Source organism: Halichoerus grypus, chromosome 5 (assembly GCF_964656455.1).
Source record: "Halichoerus grypus chromosome 5, mHalGry1.hap1.1, whole genome shotgun sequence".
In the NCBI taxonomy this organism is placed as follows: domain Eukaryota; kingdom Metazoa; phylum Chordata; class Mammalia; order Carnivora; family Phocidae; genus Halichoerus; species Halichoerus grypus.
The window spans coordinates 97,619,589-97,638,646 of NC_135716.1; the positions used below are offsets into that span (position 1 = coordinate 97,619,589).

The following is a 19,058-nucleotide window of genomic DNA, read 5'->3' on the forward strand; positions in this document are numbered from 1 at the left end:
CAGGGTTCGAGCCCTGGGCAGAAGACCGTGGAAGAGTCCTAGCCTTCCCCCAGAGATGCTTTATTACATGGTTTCATCAGTCGTCAGTGAATGGATCCTATGCCCATGCAAGGAGACGGGAACGTCGCACTGTACATGGCAGACTGTTCCCCTTTTAGCAATGCAGTCAGATGGGGCGGGTGATGAGTGGGTGCTTGGCTTCCCTGCCCGTGGGCAGGCTCTGAGAACCCAGCTGACAGAAACGAAAGCCCGACAAACTGGGAGGAAGGAATGTTCAGGAATCGGTGACCTCCATGTTCTGCAGCCGGCTTTCCAGGGGGACATCTCTGGCTGCCCCTTTCTTTTTGCTGCCCTCATGCTGCTTCTTCTGCTTCTTTGATGGCTCCTGGTCAATGGGTGCAGGCTTCACAAAGGGGATCAGTTCTTGGAGACCTGGAGGGAGAGAGCCAACCAAATAACCTATCATTTCTCAGGAGTCAAAGCCCAAGGACTTCTTGTGGAGAGTTCCACAAGACGATGATCCCTATGAACAAAAGGGCACCCACGATGGGAACTGGTTTCATTCATTCTTTTCTTCCCCGGTCTGAATTTTAGCTGAGCTTAAACAGGAAGTGATACCTGTAGTGGCTACTCTCTCAACTTTGGGGACAGGACAGACGGAGTTCTGGGGACTGTTTCTGAACAAGAACAGTTGGTCCATTCTGAAAGGGGGTTTGCTCTTCAGAAGAGCGGGCAGACAGAAGACGAGGAAGACGGGCCGGGCAGGGAGTCTCACCCGGCGGCATGAACGCCTTCAGCTTCTCGGGCACGACGATGCCCTCCTCCGTCTGGTAGTTCTCCAGGATGGCGCAGATGGTGCGAGTGGTGGCACACATTGTAGCGTTGAGCATATGGACAAACTCCACCTGCAAAGACAGGGTCCCCAGAGGGAGCACGAAACTCAGCCTAGTCTTACTCATGACCAGGAACCACCCACTTAGCCAGACTTCCTCAACTGTAACTAGCCAAATCCAAAAGCATCATTGATCTTTTGCTAGACTAGAATTCTGTTTCGTATTTATTGCCTATAATAATAATTCCAGGAAGATTCCTCAGATCTCCATGAGTGACAAGTGAGAGGTCCCAGCAAATGGAGGAGAGTTGGGCCCTTTGAGGGAAGGAGGAAACTTCCACGGTGGCCTCTCCTTTTAACCTCTTTCAAGTCCCTGACTTTGGAAAAGATTAGGGCCTGAAAACTGGGTTTGAAGAGATAAACTTACAAACCTAGACCTTCTTAGGTGAGAGGGAAGACACTGCCTCTAACGTGTCTCCTGTAGACAAATGGGGATTATTCTTTAACTGGAGTCACAGAGAACAAAGCCCAAAAGAGAAGAGCTAGAAATACCTTGTAGAATAGAGCTAGACTCAGGTTTCTATCTAAAAGGACTCTGTCCTGATTTAGTAGAAGTCATTTTCAGATTCCCTTTTTGGTCTAGATTGAGAAGCTCAAATTTTCCCATTGATGTTGGGACATAACATCCTCCAAGGACTGAGAAATAAGATGGCCTTATTCCGCACGAGGCCCTATTTCCTGTCTCCCAAGGGGCTGCCCACCTTGTCCATCATCTTCTTGGTTTGCCCGTATCGGATCCGGAGCCGGCGAGCCTGGTAGTCTGTGCAGTTAGAGCAGGAGACTAACTCACGGAAGGCTCCCGAGCCCGGAAACCAGGCCTCCAGGTCAAGCTTCTTACTGGCAGCATGATTCAAAGAACCTGTAAGGGAAAACCCCTAGAATTCAGGAAGGAGGGATGGTATTTCAGGAGACTGACCTTTAGCAAACCTGAAGAATTCTTTAATTCACATCCTATCCCCGGAAGTGAAATCATGCCCAGATACTCTTACCACCAAATACTCCCAAGTGAGAACAGTGTGATATTTCAATTAATGTGGGCAATTAATTGGATTGTGAGCTATTTTTTTGTGTGGCGGCTCACCTGGTGAGGGCGGTGTTTGTGGGATGCGGGAAAGGGAGGCAGATACCTGAGACAATATTCACAATGTGGTAAGGGATCCCCAAAGACTGGTAGAAGTCTTCTGCGGTAGTAATCATCTCCTCAAACATCTCCCATGACTTGTTGTCGTGTGGTGACGAGTAGACAAACTGTTCAATCTGCAGAGGGGGACCCAACGAGACCATGAAAATGGAACAGGGAGAATAAACGAAAGGACTGAAGTGGGAGATATCCTTGCAATGGAGACCTATTCCTACACCACTGGGAGTCAGGGGAGGCTGGGGCCCCTGCGGGAGATCGGTGCTGGACTGGACTGGGGCTCTGAGAACGAATGCTCCATGGAGCTCCTACCACATACATGCCAAGTACTGTTCTAAGTGCTTTGCCCCTGCCAACCAGGAGAATCCTCACAGCAGGCCTAATGAGGTGGGTACTATTACTACCCTCCTTTTGTAGAGGAGGAAACTGAGCACGGAGATGTTAAGCAACTTGTTCAAGGTCACACAGCTGCTAAGTGGCAGAGCCGGCACCGGGACTCAGGCAGCCTGGTTCCAGGCTTTGCGCCCACGGCCACTCCAGCATGTGCTTCTTAGGCAGAAACAGATGTAGGCGGCGAGAGGGAAGACCGGAGCCAGGCTGGGTCTGAGCAACACAGAGCCTGCCTCTCTCTAACCACCCTGGAGAGGTCGACAGAAGGGTGCTGCTCCTCCCCCTGACCTGACCACTCACCTTCTCAAACTGATGGACTCGAAAGATGCCGCGGGTGTCTCGGCCGTGGGAGCCCACCTCCTGGCGAAAGCAGGTAGACAGGCCGGCATACTTGATGGGCAGATCCTCTGGCCGCAGCCACTCGTCCCGGTGCAGGGCAGCAATGGGCTGCTCTGAGGTGGCAATCAGGTATTTCTCGTCATAGGAGTTGTCATCAGACTTTTCACTGCCTTTGCCAATCACCTGGAGGAGGAGGGACCTCTACTAGTTAAGGGTGAGGGATGAGGACCTCAGCGAGAGCAAGAAACCACAGGCAAGGCTAAAAAGACAAAGGAGGGAATGGGTCCCTCCAGAATGGGATCCCTCCTAGAGATCAAAGAAATGCAAATTAAAAGGAGATAAAATATTCTGATAATATTTTTTTTACTTATCTAATAAATAAGACATTTATAAATAGTGAACAGTGGCCAATGACGGCAGTGCAGTAAAACCTGAGCTGGTAGCAATATACATTAATCCCCCCAACAGATGTGTGTTAGGCGTTTCTAAGTGCCAAGTTTGCCAATGCTGGGCAAAAGGCGACACGGTCTCTGCTCTCCTGGTGCTCAGGAGTTAGTGTAGGATAATACTCCTTAAAGAATCACTTTGGTGTTCAGCTGAAGAAAGTAATGCAGAAGAAAAAAAGGTATAAACAGGACAAAGTTCATTGTAACATTACTTCTGATGGCAAAAAAGGAAGCCTCCTAAATATTTCCACAAGGGAAGAGTCGACTATCCTACATCCAGACCACGTATTGTTACAGAACCATTTAAAAATGTTGGCGATGAAGACCACGATGTAACACTGAAAAATGCTTCTGATAAAATGCTGAGGCAATCTATATACACTGTGATTAGAAATATGAGAAAATGATATATCGACGAAAAATGCCCCCAAAAGGATATTAAAAATGTCATTTGTATGAGGTAATGAGAAAGAAGATGATTTCCCCCCATCATTTCCAAATTTTCTGTCATGTGGTATTATTTTCATTTTAAAAAGAGGAGGGTGGGGGCGCCTGGGTGGCTCAGTCGTTAAGCGTCTGCCTTCGGCTCAGGTCATGGTCCCAGGGTCCTGGGATCGAGCCCCGAGTCGGGCTCCCTGCTCAGCGGGAAGCCTGCTTCTCCCTCTCCCCCTGCTTGTGTTCCCTCTCTCGCTGTCTCTCTCTCTGTCAAATAAATAAATAAAATCTTTTAAAAAAATAAAAATAAAAAGAGGAAGGTGGAAACTTCCTCTGGGTCAGCGTTTGGGGACCTGGAAGACTACGTTGCTACTTGACAGTGGAACTCAGCCACTAACCACATGTGGCTATTTAAATTAAATTAAAATTCAGTTCCTCGGCTTGCACCAGCCACAGTTCACGTGCTCAGCAGCCACATGTGGTCGGTACTGTCAAACCGCATAGTAGAGACAGAACATTCCATCGCTGCAAAGAGTCCCACTGGACAGTGCTGCTCCAGAGAACTCATAAACTGAGGTTATCAGGCAGGAAGTGCCAGCCCAAACTCTCACTACGGGGACTCTCACTATGTGAGTCTCCCTGCATGTGGATGCAAGAAGCATCTGGAGAAGAGATGGGAATGCGGGAAACACAGGGGGCACCTGCTACCTAGTGTCTCTCTCATAATCCTCCATATAAGGTTCTCTCTGACGTTACATGCAGGGCATCCTTCTAAAGCTCTGTGATTGTCCAATGTTGGGGTTGAGATGAGGAAAAAAAGAAAAGAGAAAACAGGTTTCGGCTGATACATGAACACATTCCCCTCCACATTAAAAGAAAGAAAGGGGGAAAAAAAGAAAAAAGAAAAGAAAAGAAAGGGAAGGGACGCCTGGGTGGCTCAGTCAGTTAAGCGTCCGACTCTTGATTTTGGTTCTGGTCATGACCTCAGGGTCATGGGATCCAGCCCCGCGTCAGGCTCCGCACTCAACGCAGAGTCTGCTTGAGATTCTCTCTCTCTGCGCCTCCCCCCACTCGCTCTCGCTTGCTCTAAATAAATAAATAAAATCTTAGAAAGGGAAGAAGAGAAGGAGAACACCAAGGTTAGACTAATCCTTAGGGTTTAGAGAGCATTTTGCTTCCCACTGCAATTTGAATGAAAACATAACTAGAACTCATCAATAGGAATGAAAACATAACTAGAACTCATCAATGGGAAGAAGTTCTATTAAACTCCTCTCTAAGATAAGTCAGGTGAGCCCAAAAGCATTGTCTAACTCCTCCCCAATAAGAGCCAAGTCATCCCCTTCTGATAGAACAGTCTTGAAGGGGAAGGACAAGTAAAAAGTGGACCAGTGGACCATGCTGTTAGCAGAGACACTCTAGAAATTCTGAGTGCGAGGCATAGACTGGGGGTGCCACAGCTGGTGTTGGAGCCAGCTCATCAGAATGAGCTTCTGACTCTCCACGTGAATCCCCTGGTCCTCCCCTGAGATGCTCCACAGTTGAGAAAGAGCCACAAACTGGAAGCCACATCCATCCCAAGGAGAATACGTCTTGCTCTCTAGCTCCCAGTCTGGGGTTAGGAGGAGGAGGACATGGGAAGATCAGCCGCTTCTATAATTTTGTTTTGTCCAAGCACTCAAAAAATGTGCTTTTTTCCAAAGTTCATGGTGTTAAAGTATGCTCAATTTGAATAAGTCATATAGATTATCTGGGGAAAGATAAAATAGGCTCTATGTCGGCACTGCCCAGTATGGTAGCCACTAGCCACATGTGACTACTTAAGTTAGAATTAATAAAAATTAAATTTTTACTGCCTCAGTTGCACTAGCTACATTTTAAGTGCTCAACAGCCATGATACAGAGTCTCTCCACGCCGCAGGAGACTCTCCTGGACAACACAGCTCGGTACCTTTGAGGGTAAACTCTGTAACTAAGTCATTCTGCCATGTTGCCCCAGGCCACTCACCTTATAAAGTTCTTCATCAAACTGGCTGAGCTGTGCCACTTCCTGCATGACCTCCTTCCTCATGAAAAAGGGGGTATAAATGGGGGTGTAGCCCCGACTCCCCAAGGTGCGAAGGGCATACTGGATGAGTGCCTGTTCCAGGAACACCAGGACACCCTAAAGGAGCAGAGACACAGCACTGTGTGATTGGCTTCTGCCACTACCATGTTCATCTGCTAGTATTTACACTCAGAGGCAACTGGGGGCACACGGGAGGCCAGCAAAGACTGTGCACCCCAGTGCCTGACTCAAGAGATTCTTTCTTGATACCAATGCCCGGCACATCATCTAGGCACACTGGCAGGAGAAGCAAAGCGAGGCAGATAGGATGATCTGCCCAGGGTGCACGGGAGAGCTTTCTTGCGCTACATCTTAAAACACCAGATCCGTGTGTGTATGCAGAGCATACTACGTATATGTATATGTATACGTATACATGTCCTGTATCTCCAAAATGATTTTCCCATGCCCTTCCGAAGTCTTCTCTAAATTCATCTGCCCTCTGTCCCAACTCCTCTGGGTTTGCCGCCTCTGCCTACCTGTTCTCATAGCTCTCTGGGCCCACTCACCCCACAGCACTCAGCACAGTGGGTTCTGACTCTTTGTTACTTGTCTGTCCAATTCCACTCAGCCCCTTAAAAGGCAGACTGCTCTGATCCAGTCAGTACAACATATATTCATTATGGAGGATCACTTAGGGGCTCTTGTTCTAGGGAATCCAGAGAAGCACTCTCCTGTCTCAAAAAGAGAACTGCATCCAACTGGCAGTAAGTTTGCAGGATAAAGGCATGAACAAGTGGTGGATGTGTGGCCTCTTTAAGTAGGTTATGTTTTCTGCATAGTTTTTTTTTAGCTCCTTTTTAGAATCCCATCGCCAGGGGTTCCTGGCTCTTACCTTCAGGAAGTAACCTCGACTTCCAGCCACCACGGCCCCCTTTTCGCCCTCAAAGCCATCCACCATCACTACCAGGTCCACGTGAGAGTACTTCTTCCTGACTGTACAATCGCCCCAGATCCTCTCTACTTTGTTGTCGGCATCCTAAGGAAACAAGACCAGGAGAGAAAGATGCATGATCACTGAATTTCACAACCTCCAGCTTTCTAAACCCCATTCCAAAAACAACCTAGAGCTTTGCAAAACTACTGCGTAACTGAAACACTAGGTTTTGGACATTGTGTACAGAGACTAAGGAAGAGAATTTGCTAGAGGATGTGTGTTCAATAGAGAAATAATAATTTACAAATTCCTAGAAGTGATTCTAGCCATGGAACCGAAATCATGAATTTCTAAGAGATCTGTCGTAGTCTCACTTTTTTTTTTACCCTTTTAAAAGACTCCTTGAAAATCCTGCTACAGGACGAACCTCCCCACCCCCCCATCAGCATCGCCTGGGGTGCAGAGGAGAATGTAGATTTTTTTTTTTCCAGGCTCTCATTGGTCCTGGGGCCGTATGAGGGCGGGCTCAGGGCCCTGACCTCCCGAGTCTCCCACCCCAGCCGGCAGTGAATTTAAGGCTCGTTCACCAGGGAATGAATGAAAGAGGCACAGATGGGCCCAGCCACGGCTGGGGTGTCAGGGAACAAAGGCTGGGCTCAGAGCAGCTTTGTGCTGGGGAAGCTCCCACTCAGCAGGAAACTTTTATCATGCAGATTTCCCTTCAACCTGCAGCTTCTCAGCAGGGTGTGGGTGAGGGGTGAGGGTGATTTAGCAGATCCCTCCCACAGGACTCACTGCTACCACGGGCAACACGCAGTGGAGGACAGCGGCCGATTCAGAAGAGATTTCTGTGCCCGGGGTCTCCTCCTACCTGCTGTCTCTGCTACTTCCCAATCAGGCAAGGATCTGACTCTTTCAATTCTCAATTGGTGGGCAGAGCGAATATACAAAGAGCCTGCTTCTGACACAAGGCCTATTATACAGAGAGGGGCAGCGTTTCCCAGTCCTCCTCCCAGCCCGCCCCCTCCCCAGCAGAGGGGAGCCCCGGGCAGGCCGCCGCCCACTGTGGCGCCGACACCTACCTCATCATTGCTGATGGGCACAGAGGGATGCAGAAGGTTCCCGATCTCTCGGAGGTTCTCAAACCGCTCTGCTTCCAGCTTTATCCTCTCGGCATCACATTTTAGGATGGCCTCATCGATGAGGAGTCGGACTTTTTTGATTTGTGAGACTTTCAGGTTCTGCAGATGAACAGGCCAGGCCAGTACCCAAGTCACAGCAGGTCAAGGTACAGAGTAGGAATAAGATTCTGTTGCCCTAACCTTGTTGTGCTCTAATGACAAGCCCTGTGATAGCACTGTTAAAATCAACAGTGAAGGCTTTCGAAGAACTGAGATTTATTTCAAACGCACGCACGCACTCAGTTTTGCCCTTAAAATTCGTTGGCATTTTCTTCTGGGGTACCTAAGGAAGAGATGGATCAATTCTGGCCATTCTTCTCAGTCGTATATATCTCAAGGGTTTTAATACTGTAGCTCTTTTTTTTTTTAATAGAATTTTTTTTTAAAGATTTTATTTTATTTATTTGACAGACAGATAGAGAGCACAAGTAGGCAGAGAGGCAGGCAGAGGGAGAGGGAGAAGCAGGCTTCCCCCGAGCAAGGAGCCCAATGCGGGACTCGATCCTAGGACCCTGGGATCATGACCTGAGCCGAAGGCAGACGCTTAACCGATTGAGCCACCCAGGAGCCCCTTTTTTTTTTAATAGAGTTTATGAACTTTTTTTTTTTTTTAAGATTCTATTTATTTATTTGACAGAGAGACACAGCAAGAGGGAACACAAGCAGGGGGAGTGGGAGAGGGAGAAACAGGCTTCCCGCTGAGCAAGGAGCCCCGATGAGGGGCTTGATCCCAGGACTCTGGGATTGTGACCTGAGCCAAAGGCAGAGGCTTAAGGACTGAGCCACCCAGGCGCCCCTACTGTAGCTCTTTTAAGAGCTCTTTCCCTTAACTTGTATTTTCTGATATTCCTAATTAAATCAATTTAGCGCTCTTATGTACTACATTTAACTGTTCTCTAGGAAGATTATAAATTTATTAGGAAAAAGAGAACCTGTCTTAAGCTTATTTTGTATTCCTTTTTGCAAGTGTTTCAAACTACTGATTTCATGGGGACGGGAGAGCCCTTGGCAAGTGGGGCTGCACAGGAATAGCTCCCCCAGCCTAGCCCTTCAAGCACAGCAACTTTGCTTTTGTGTATTTATGCTCTTGCTATGCTTTTGTGTTGCAGGTTTTAAGAAAGGGTTCGGTGACTAAAAAACTTGAAAATTACTTCTCTAGGTTCACTGTTGTGAATATTTACTGAATTACAGTAAATTGAAAAGATCCTTGACTTTGTGAAAACTGAGTTCTATAAACCAAAGGTAGTTCGTCTCCTTTTTCCTCTGCTTCCTACTCTTGACTTTTCCACTCCAACCGTCCCTGTCTCTGTGATCTAATAAAAACTCAAGTATCGAGTCCAACAAGAGCGGAGGGGGACATTTCCCAGCTGCACACATTCAAGGATGCCACAATGCTGCGTGGAGCTGAGTGTCAGCACTTGCTTGTTAGGAACAAAGTTATGATGAAAGAACAGAAATCCAGCCTAGAAAAGGGAAGGACAGGGCGCCCGGGTGGCTCAGCTGTTAAGCATCTGCCTTCGGCTCAGGTCATGATCCCAGGGTCCTGGGATCGAGCCCCACGTCAGGCTCCCTGCTCGACAGAGAGCCTGCTTCTCCCTCTCCTGCTTTCCCTGCTTGTGTTCTCTCTCTTGCTCTCTCTGTCAAATAAATAAACAAAATCTTTAAAAAAAAAAAAAAAAAAAGAAAAGGGAAGGACAAAAACTTACAGCTAAATTGTCTGCAGTGAGGTCATCGAGATTTAACACATCCTCCGGAACGGACTCATCTCCCACTGGCTCTTTTTTCTGCAGGGGAAACAAAACAAAAAAAACCCAATACTATTAAATAAAAGAAAATTTCTGACATAGTTTTATAAGTATAACTTATTTATAACTTTCTATATAACTATCTAAAAGCTGCAACATATGAGAGAAAAAATTAGTGATAAAGTTTCGAGTCCTTATCCTGCCACTTTCTGGCTTTTTTGATCCTGGACAGATCAATTAATCCATCGGGGTCAGAGGGCTGACATCAACAGGAACGTAAGAAGAATGTCTGCCCTGGACGTAGAGTAGTTATGGGCACCAAGAAGGTGTGAAAACGCTCATACCACTGCCCAGCTCTGGGGCAGGTGCCTGGATGTGAATCTGTGAATCCTTGTCCACTTCCTAAGAATAATCCCAGGACTGAGGCTAAGAGGAAAAAATGGATGGGATGATAGAATAGTAGGACACTAAGGAAAGCAAAATTTTTGAGGAAAAAAGTCACCAAATCTAGAACTAAGTTTAGAGCAATGAATGTAATTGGCAAAACTGCAGAATGTACGAAGGGCTAGATTTTCTCCCCTCTGGTTTCTCTTCTACCCCTTCTTTGTGATATTCTGCCAAATCATTTCCAATCCTTGCCCAGAGTCATGGAGAAGATAATTTAAGAGTCAAATTCTTCCCAAATTAAAAGAAGTTAAAGAAAATGATCAAAGGCCATTATAATAAGATATGTAAGGCCTCAGCAAAACTTGCATAAAAACAAGTTGAGGAGATTCAGGGTCTGCTTTGCAAGTATAAGTCATGTCCAATGTCCTAAAGATATTTTTTTTATTCTATACTTAACAATAGGCGATTACGTTTACACAACCTCAGATACTACTGCACAAAACTGAGTCATAAGAAAGAACTCAATCTTCTGAGGGTAAAGCACAGAAATCCTTTCAATTTATTACACAATCTCATATACCAAAGTGAGAAGTCAGGATGCTAACCATAACCGAACTCACATCTTTCAGTGACTCAAGCAAAACCATCTTAAAAAGTTGTGGAAGTCTGAAAATCTCAGAATGAGTCTTGTTAAGAATAGGCAGAGACTAAAAAAAAAAAAGAAGATAGCAGGAGGGGAAGAATGAAGGGGGGGAAATCGGAGGGGGAGACAAACCATGAGAGACAATGGACTCAGAAACAAACTGAGGGTTCTAGAGGGGAGGGGGGTGGGGGGATGGGTCAGCCTGGTGATGGGTATTAAAGAGGGCACGTTCTGCGTGGAGCACTGGGTGTTATACGCAAACAATGTATCATGGAACACTACATCAAAAACTAATGATGTAATGTATGGTGATTAACATAACAATAAAAAATTAAAAAAAAAAAGAATAAGCAGAGACTACTGAGGTAGAAAGAAATGGCCTAAATCTCAAGATTTTCCATTTAGTAGTCAAGAAAGCTGAGGCCCCTTTGCTATCTGATAATCCTTTAGGGCGGCAAATTCAAGTGATGTTATTTTAGGCAGGCTGCTTAATTTCCTAAGCCTATTCTTTTGCCCTTTTAATAAGGTTGACAAAGGTACTACCTATACTCCAGGTTTGCAGCAAAGATGAAAAACCAAAATGAATACTTTCAAGTGCTATACAAATTAAAGCCCTGCTAAGACCATTCTGATGGATAGGAAGGGAGAACACTCCTTGTGGGGCTACAGTGAAGGGATCTAAGAATGCTACTGCAAATGAAAACACTTCCATCTTGCTAGGAAAACACTAGGCTGGCACTACCTGTGTATGCGCCCCAAGGAATACACAGGCAGAGTGCACACTGGAATTTACATAATTACGGGGTCTCTGACATGCAAATGATTAAGCGTCATGAGTCCCAAAGGAAGAAAACTATATGATTGTCGGTATCAATTTCCACAGCCAGTCACAAGCTGAAAGTGTAACAAAATACTGTTAAAGAGAAGGAGTCAGACTTGCCTGAAGTGTGAGGTACTAGAATCTGGAGGGAGTCTTTTTGTTATGCTCTTTCCTGGTTCAGGTCACAAAATTTTATAATTTTTTGGTTTAGTTTAGAGGTTTACAACTTAAAAATGAGACAGATTTGAGGGAGCATTTAATATGTTTTTTAAAAATGATTAAGGGGCTAAGGATATTTTTGAGGAAAGATTAAAAGCATGAACTACTCTGGAGAGCAAAGCAAGGCCAAGCTAAAACTTAACATTCTTCAAGCACAGGAAGGATTTTTTGGATGAAGGCCAGTAATGACTTGCCCTCTGCTGTTACTTGCAATTGCTGAATAACTACAATGTTCTAGGCATTGTGCCAGGTTCTCTATATTTAAAAAATTTAGTTCTTACAATTGTGTTCTATAGGTGAATGTTAGTATTGTCATTTCACAGATGAAAAAATTGAAGCTCCGAAGTTAACTTGCCTAAAGTCACACAGCCAACAATCCAGGATTTGGACTCCTTATCTGTGCTCTTTCCATTAAAGAGCACGACTACACTGAGACAAAGAATCTCAAGTCCACCCTAAGAAAACCTTTCTGGCACTGTAGACTGAGCTTAAGAAATAATTGGGTAAGATTACTGGTGGAAGTTATGTTATTATAAGAACAAAACAGACAATGAATGAGCAATGTGGCAAGAATCTTTTCTTGCTACAGACTGAATATTTGTGTCCCCCCCAAAACTTGTATGTTGAAACCTAATCCCCACTGTGATGGTGTTTGGAGGTGGGGTCTTTCAGAGGAGATTAGGTCATTAGGGCAGAACTCTCATAAAGGGGATGAGTGCCCTTCTAAGAGACCCCAGAGAGCTCCCTTCTATCAGTGTGAGGACACAACAAGAAGACAGCTGTCTATGAACCAGGAAGTGGGCCCTCACCAACCCAGAACCTGCCAGCACCTTGATTTTGGACTTCTCAGTCTTCCGAACTGTGAGAAATAAACTGCTCTTGTTTATAAGCCGCCCAATCTATGGTATTCTGTTATAGCAGCTTGAAGGCACTAAGACTTATCTGAAGACACAAAGTGGACTCACCAATCCCTGAAAGTGCCTCTTAGTTCTCTTTCCTACTTTCTTCCTTTCTTTTTAAAATATTTGTCCCTTTGGTAAGAAATTCAGTATCTCACAGAATTAGACACTAGGTTAGAAATTATGTATTAACTAAGAGTAAAATTAAATACCTCTGCTCAAGCTTTCAAGGCTGTTACCTAGTTCTCTTACCTTCATTTTCTCTCCAATTGTCTTGCTGCACAGGTTCTTCAGCTTGTTCAAGTTGTCTGCCCGAAATCTGCCTGAAGAATAAAGAATCCAAGAATATACCAAAGATACGCACATAATTAAGAACTGCCCCCCGCCAAAACACCCACAAAAAAAACACCAAAAAACAAAAAACTGCCCCCTGCCAATCACAGCTCCTTAGGCAGAGCTAAAGGATCTCATGAAATTGTGAAATCTTACAGCTTTAGAGTCCCAAATTTAGTTGGCATATACTGGTGACAATGGGGTTCTCCCAGCATTTGGTGACAAGGAAAAGTCCCTTCTGGGACTGAAACTGGAAACTATCATAACCTGGACAATGCCACGGTCAAATAACAAATCTGAGAAACCTGGAAAAAACTCAAATAACTATAACCTGCTCAATTATCTTAAAATCCATTGAAAGAAACTATGTGGTATAAAGGGGCGCCCTGGGTGGCTTAGTCATTAAGCGTCTGCCTTCGGCGCAGGTCATGATCCCAGGGTCCCGGGGTCAAGCCCCACATCGGGCTCTCTGCTCAGCGGGAAGCCTGCTTCTCCCTCTCCCACTCCCCCTGCTTGTGTTCCCTCTCTCGCTGTGCCTCTCTGTCAAATAAATAAATAAAATCTTTAAAAAAAAAAAAAAAAGAAAGAAACTATGTGGTATGCACTGCAATCTGGAAAGAGAGCTATCCTGTTTCTAGTCCTGTGAACTTGGTTGCAGCATTTCTGTGCTAGAAATGGTTAATGTTACTCCCTTTGCTCTGACAAAAATCTCACCTGGCAGCCTGGAGAATAAGTTTCTTATGCTTTAGTTTCTTTGGGGGAAGATGGTGCACTAATCAGCCTACATGTGTATTCGGGCCCAAACTATTGTATCAGTATTGTGGTTCATTAATCTAAGTCTAATTAGCAAAAGTCAGACCTCTTGAATCCAAGCTTGAGGACCACAGCAAGTTTTTGACAGGTGAAATGATGACTAGAAATGAGACAGCTCCTAGGCAGCTATTTTTTTTAAGTTTTTTTTTTTTTAAAGATTTTATTTATTTATTTGACAGAGAGAGACACAGCAAGAGAGGGAACACAAGTAGGGAGTGCAGAGAGGGAGAAGCAGGCCTCCCGCGGAACAGGGAGCCCGATGCGGGGCTCAATCCCAGGACTCTGGGATCATGACCCGAGCCGAAGACAAGACGCTTAACGACTGAGCCACCCAGGCGCCCCTTTTTTTAAGGTTTTGCCAAACTTGAACTAAACATTAGTACATAATGTTCTAACTACTTTCTCATTCACTTACTTTGATTAGAGAGATGGGAACAGAAGAGCGGTCACCAGGGGTTAGAGGGGGCAGGGGAGAGAGAATGGACTACAAAGGGACAGTGAGAGGGATCTCTATGATGATGGAACAGTCTTGTCCTGAGTGTGACAGTGGTTATACAAATCTACACATGGGATAAAGCTGCACAGAACTACACACACACACACACACACACACACACACACGTGCATGTAAAACTGGTGAAATCTGAATAAGGTCTGAACTGTAGCAATGTCAGTTTCTTGACTTTGATACTGTACCAGTTGTGTTAGATGTCATCAGTAGGAGAAACCCGGTGAAGGGTGCATAGGACCTCCTTGTACTATTTTTGCAATTTCCTGTCAATCTATAACTATTTTGAAATAAAAAGTTATAAAAATTTTTATTTAGTCCCTCCTATTTGCAAGGCCCTGTATTGAGTGCTGGGAATAAAAAAGAAAATATCATGCTAGGTGCTGAAAGTAAAAGAAAACAGTAACAATACTGGATGTTTCAATCAATGAATATAACATATCCCATCATTATCTTTCATTTTTCTCAGCAATGTTTTTCAGTTTTCAGTGCACAGATCTTGAATGTCATTTATTAAATGTATTCTAGGCATGAGATGCTTTTTGTTATTTGTATATAGAAATACCATTGATTCTGTATATTGTATACAGTGATCTTGCTAAATTTACTTAATTTTTTTTAAAATTTAAAATTAAAAAAATTTTAAATTTACTTAATTTTATTTATTTTTAATATTTTATGTATTTAATTTGTCAGAGAGAGAGAGCACACAAGTAGGGAGAGGGGCAGAGGCAGAGGGAGAAACAGGCTCCCCACGAAGCAAGGAGCTGGATGCGGAACTCGATCCCAGGACCCTGGGATCATGACCCAAGCTGAAGGCAGACGCTTAAGTGACTGAGCCACCCAGGTGCTCCAAATTTACTTAATTTTAATAGTTCAGTTCTGCACACACCATCAAGTCATCTGCAAATAATGACAGCTTTACTTCTGTACCAGTCTTTTTTTTTTTTTTTTGAGGTATAACTGACATATAACATTGTATTAGTTTCAGGTGTACAACATAATGATTTGCTATTTGTATACACTGCAAAATGATCACCACAGTAAATCTAGTGACCATCTGTCATCACATTCTATTCCAATCTTCTTCATTTTTTTTAAGTAGGCTCCGTGCCCAATGTGGGCTCTAACTGACAACTCTGAGATGAAGAGTTGCATGCTCTACTGACTGAGCCGTCAGGCACCCCTCTTTTTTTTGCCTTATATCATACTGTCTAGAGCCTCTAGTATGATGTGGATTAGAAGTGGTGATAGCAGATATCCTTGTCTTGTTCCCGACCTCAGGGAGAAAGCATTCGGTACTTCATCATTAAGAATGTTAGCTGTAGGGGACCCCGGTGGCTCAGTCAGTTAAGCATCTGCCTTCCGCTCAGGTCATGATCCCAGAGTCCTGGGATCAAGTTCCACCTTGGGCTCCCTGCTCAACCAGGAACCTGCTTCTCCCCTTGCCTGCCGCTCCCCGACTTGTGCTCTGTCAAATAAATAAATAAAAACTTAAAAAAAAAAAAAAAAGAATGTGGGGCGCCTGGGTGACTCAGTTGTTAAGACTCTGCCTTCGGCTCAGGTCATGATCCCAGGGTCCTGGGATCGAGCCCCGCATCGGGCTCCCTGCTTGGCGGGAAGCCTGCTTCTCCCTCTCCCACTCCCCCTGCTTGTGCTCCCTCTCTCGCTGTGTCTCTCTCTGTCAAATAACTAAATAAAATCTTTAAAAAAAAAGAATGTTAGTTATAGGTTTTTTGATAAATATCTATGATCAGATTAAGGCAGTTCCCTTCTATTCCTAGCTTCCTGCATTTTATCATGAGTAATTGGAGTAACGTGGGAAAAAAATGAACTTGATCCCTATCTCACATCATACACCAAAATCAATGTGGGATGAATCATCCACCTAAATGTGAAAGGCAAACTAGTAAAACTTCTAGAAAAAATATTGGAAAATCTCTTCAGGAACTTGGGATATGAAAAGATTTCCTAAACAGAACACAGGAAGTACAAACTACAAAGAAGAGATCAATAAATTACTCTGTTAAAATTAATACTTTAAAAAAATTTTTTAATTAACATATAATGTATTATTTGTTTCAGGGGTACAGGTCTGTGATTCATCAGCCTTACACAATTCACAGCACTCACCATAGCACATACCCTCCCCAATGTCCATCACCCAGCCGCCCCATCCCTCCCAGCTCCCTCCACTCCTGCAACCTTCAGTTTGTTTCCTGAGATTAAGAGTCTCTTATGGTTTGTCTCTAAAATTAATACTTTTTTTTAAAAGATTTATTTATTTATTTTAGAAAGAGAGAGAGAGAGCTCATGAATGGGAGAAGGGGCAGAAGGACAGGGAGAGAATTCTCAAGCAGACTCCCCGCTGAGTGTGGAGCCCCCTAGGACCTTGAGATCATGACCTGAGCTGAAATCAAGAGTCATACACTTAACTGACTGAGCCACTCAGACACCCCTAAAATTAGTAATTTCTATTCATTAAAAGACTGAAAGAGTGAGAGGCAAGTCACAGACTGGGAGAAAATATGTGCAATATACGTATCTGACAAGGTCTTGTATCCAGAAGGGATAAAGAATTCCTACAAATCAGTAAGAAAAAGACAATTAAATAAAAATTGGTCAACATTCTCAGACACTTCTCAAAATAGGCTATCCAAATACTAACAAGGATATGAACAGGTGCTCAATTATCTTTAGTCACCAGGAAAATGCAAATTAAAACCACGAGATACCACTATATATCCACCAGAATGGCTAAAACTAAATTAAATTAAAATTAAATTAAAAAGGCTGCCAATATTAAGGGCAAGGAGGTAGAATAACTAGAATTCTTATTTTGCTGGTGGGAGTGTTGATTGCTACAACTACTTTGGATAACTATTTGGTAATATCTACTAAACCTAAACATGTACCTACCTTATGAACCAGCAACTCCATTTATATATACCTACAGAAAGGAGTGCTTATGTCTACCAAAAGACACACAAAACAATGTTCATAGCACTTTATTCATAATACCCAGTCCAAATGGCCATCAAGAGAATTGATTAGTACATCTATATGATAATTGGTATACTTACATAATAGAGTACTGTACAGCAATGAAAAAGAACCAAACACTGCTCCACATGAAAAGGGAGAATAATCTTACAGACATAATTTTGAGAGAAAGACACCAAAATCAGGCAAATTAATTTTGCCTGATTTTGAACTCAGTGTAAATGGAAAAATATATGCTATATAAGAGTATTTACATTAAGTTCAAAACCAGGCAAAATTAATTTATGGTGACAGAGGGCAGAATACTGTTATTTTTGGAAAGGGCATGAGGGAGCCTGCTGAGGCTTTGATCTTGACCTGGGTGGTGGTTAGATAGGTATACAGCTTTGTAAAACCCATCAAGCTGCACATTAAAATCTGTACACTTTGCTGACTACATCTCAGTAAAAAAAAAAGTTTAAAAAGGTTGTATATAAAAATACCATATATGTCACAATGAGATGTATGAGATAATATACGGAGAACACTCAACCAATGAGGTAGTGCTGTGGGAGCAGAAGAGATGGTTTGGCAAAGAGGACTGATGGGAGTGGGGGCAGTAGCCTGATAAGGAATATTCTAAGAAGAGGCAACAATCACGGACGTGTGAAAGGGCATACAGGGAGCATAACAAGGCTAGAACAAAGAGTGGAGGGTAGATGTGCGAGAGTGACAAAAGATGAGGCTAGGAAGACATGTAGGGCTTTGTAAATTGTGTTCAGTCATTTGTATTTTCATGCTTTAGGGCTACACCGTCTGACATGGTAGCCACTAGCTACGTGAGGCTATTGAGCATTTGAAAAATGGCAAACCCAAACTGAGATACACCGTATGTGTAACATATACACCAGATTTTGAAGACTTGTAAAAAAGAAAAAGGATATAAAATATCTCAATTTTTATACTGATCACATGTTGAACATACAATTTTTGATATACTGAGGTAGTACAGTATCTTACTAAAATGAACTTCTTGTTTTTCTTTCCCTTTTTAATTGGCTACCAGAAAATTTACAAATTTATTTATTTGAGAGAGAGAGAGAAAGAGTGCGCGCACGCAGGGGGTGGGGTAGCGGGAGAGGGAGAAGTAGACTCCCTGCTGGGTGTGGAGCCAGATGCAGGGCTCCACACAACTCAGGGTTCGATCCCAGGACTCTGAAATCATGATCTGACCCGAAGTCAGAAGTCAGACACTTAACAAACTAAGCCAGCCTGGTGCCCTCAGATGGCACTGCTTTAAGGTAAGAATGTCACTGCAAGACTTAAACCCGGATGTAAAATGATTAGATTTCCATTCCAAAAAGATCACATGTCCTGGATGTGGCCCTGCACTAGGTGAGACTGGGGTAAAACTGAAAGCAGTTAGAAAGTTCTCCCAAAGAGAATGACCTGACTTAAGGCATGTGCAGTAAGATAGTAAAGAGAAATTTCATTCAGGATAGCACAGGTTAGATAGAATTCCTGTAGTTACCAGCAGATTTCAAGATACACTGAAATCTAGCAGCTTTGGAAATAGTCGAGACAAATGCTTATCATATGTCCAAATGTGCCCTTGCTATATTACTCTATATTAAAAAGAAGAAATCACAGTTTGAATCCTTGGAGTTAGAAGAGTTGTGGTAAACTCTGATGTGATACTACGATTCCAAGTTCTCTCAGATACCTGTGTTCCACACAGAGCCCTAGTGCCACCTTGCCTGTCCACAGGCAGACAAATAGGTATACATGTGGAGTCTACTGGGTCCTCAGGGAACATGATCTGAATTTTTAATGTGGCTCTTGGTTACACATCCTTGTTGCAGTCAATGACAGAAGAACCTTGATATAAGATATAAGATCGGTCA

General features: G+C 43.8%; 1 protein-coding gene across 2 annotated transcripts in view; it reads right to left on the reverse strand.

Moving 5' to 3' along the window:
* SARS1 (seryl-tRNA synthetase 1) overlaps positions 1 to 19,058 on the reverse strand; it is a 20,949-nt gene continuing 1,891 nt past the window's right edge. Inside the window, exons 2-11 of one of the 2 annotated variants that reach the window (XM_036109827.2) lie at positions 12,771 to 12,841; positions 9,512 to 9,589; positions 7,707 to 7,865; positions 6,583 to 6,726; positions 5,649 to 5,804; positions 2,721 to 2,942; positions 2,020 to 2,149; positions 1,594 to 1,751; positions 776 to 905; positions 1 to 432 (exon numbers count right to left, since the gene is read on the reverse strand). In XM_036109827.2, coding sequence (XP_035965720.1) covers positions 275 to 432; positions 776 to 905; positions 1,594 to 1,751; positions 2,020 to 2,149; positions 2,721 to 2,942; positions 5,649 to 5,804; positions 6,583 to 6,726; positions 7,707 to 7,865; positions 9,512 to 9,589; positions 12,771 to 12,841 — 1,406 coding nt within the window. In that variant the 3' untranslated portion in view covers positions 1 to 274. The remainder of the gene's footprint in view (positions 433 to 775; positions 906 to 1,593; positions 1,752 to 2,019; positions 2,150 to 2,720; positions 2,943 to 5,648; positions 5,805 to 6,582; positions 6,727 to 7,706; positions 7,866 to 9,511; positions 9,590 to 12,770; positions 12,842 to 19,058) is intronic. The other variant, XM_078072645.1, reaches the window with a different exon arrangement.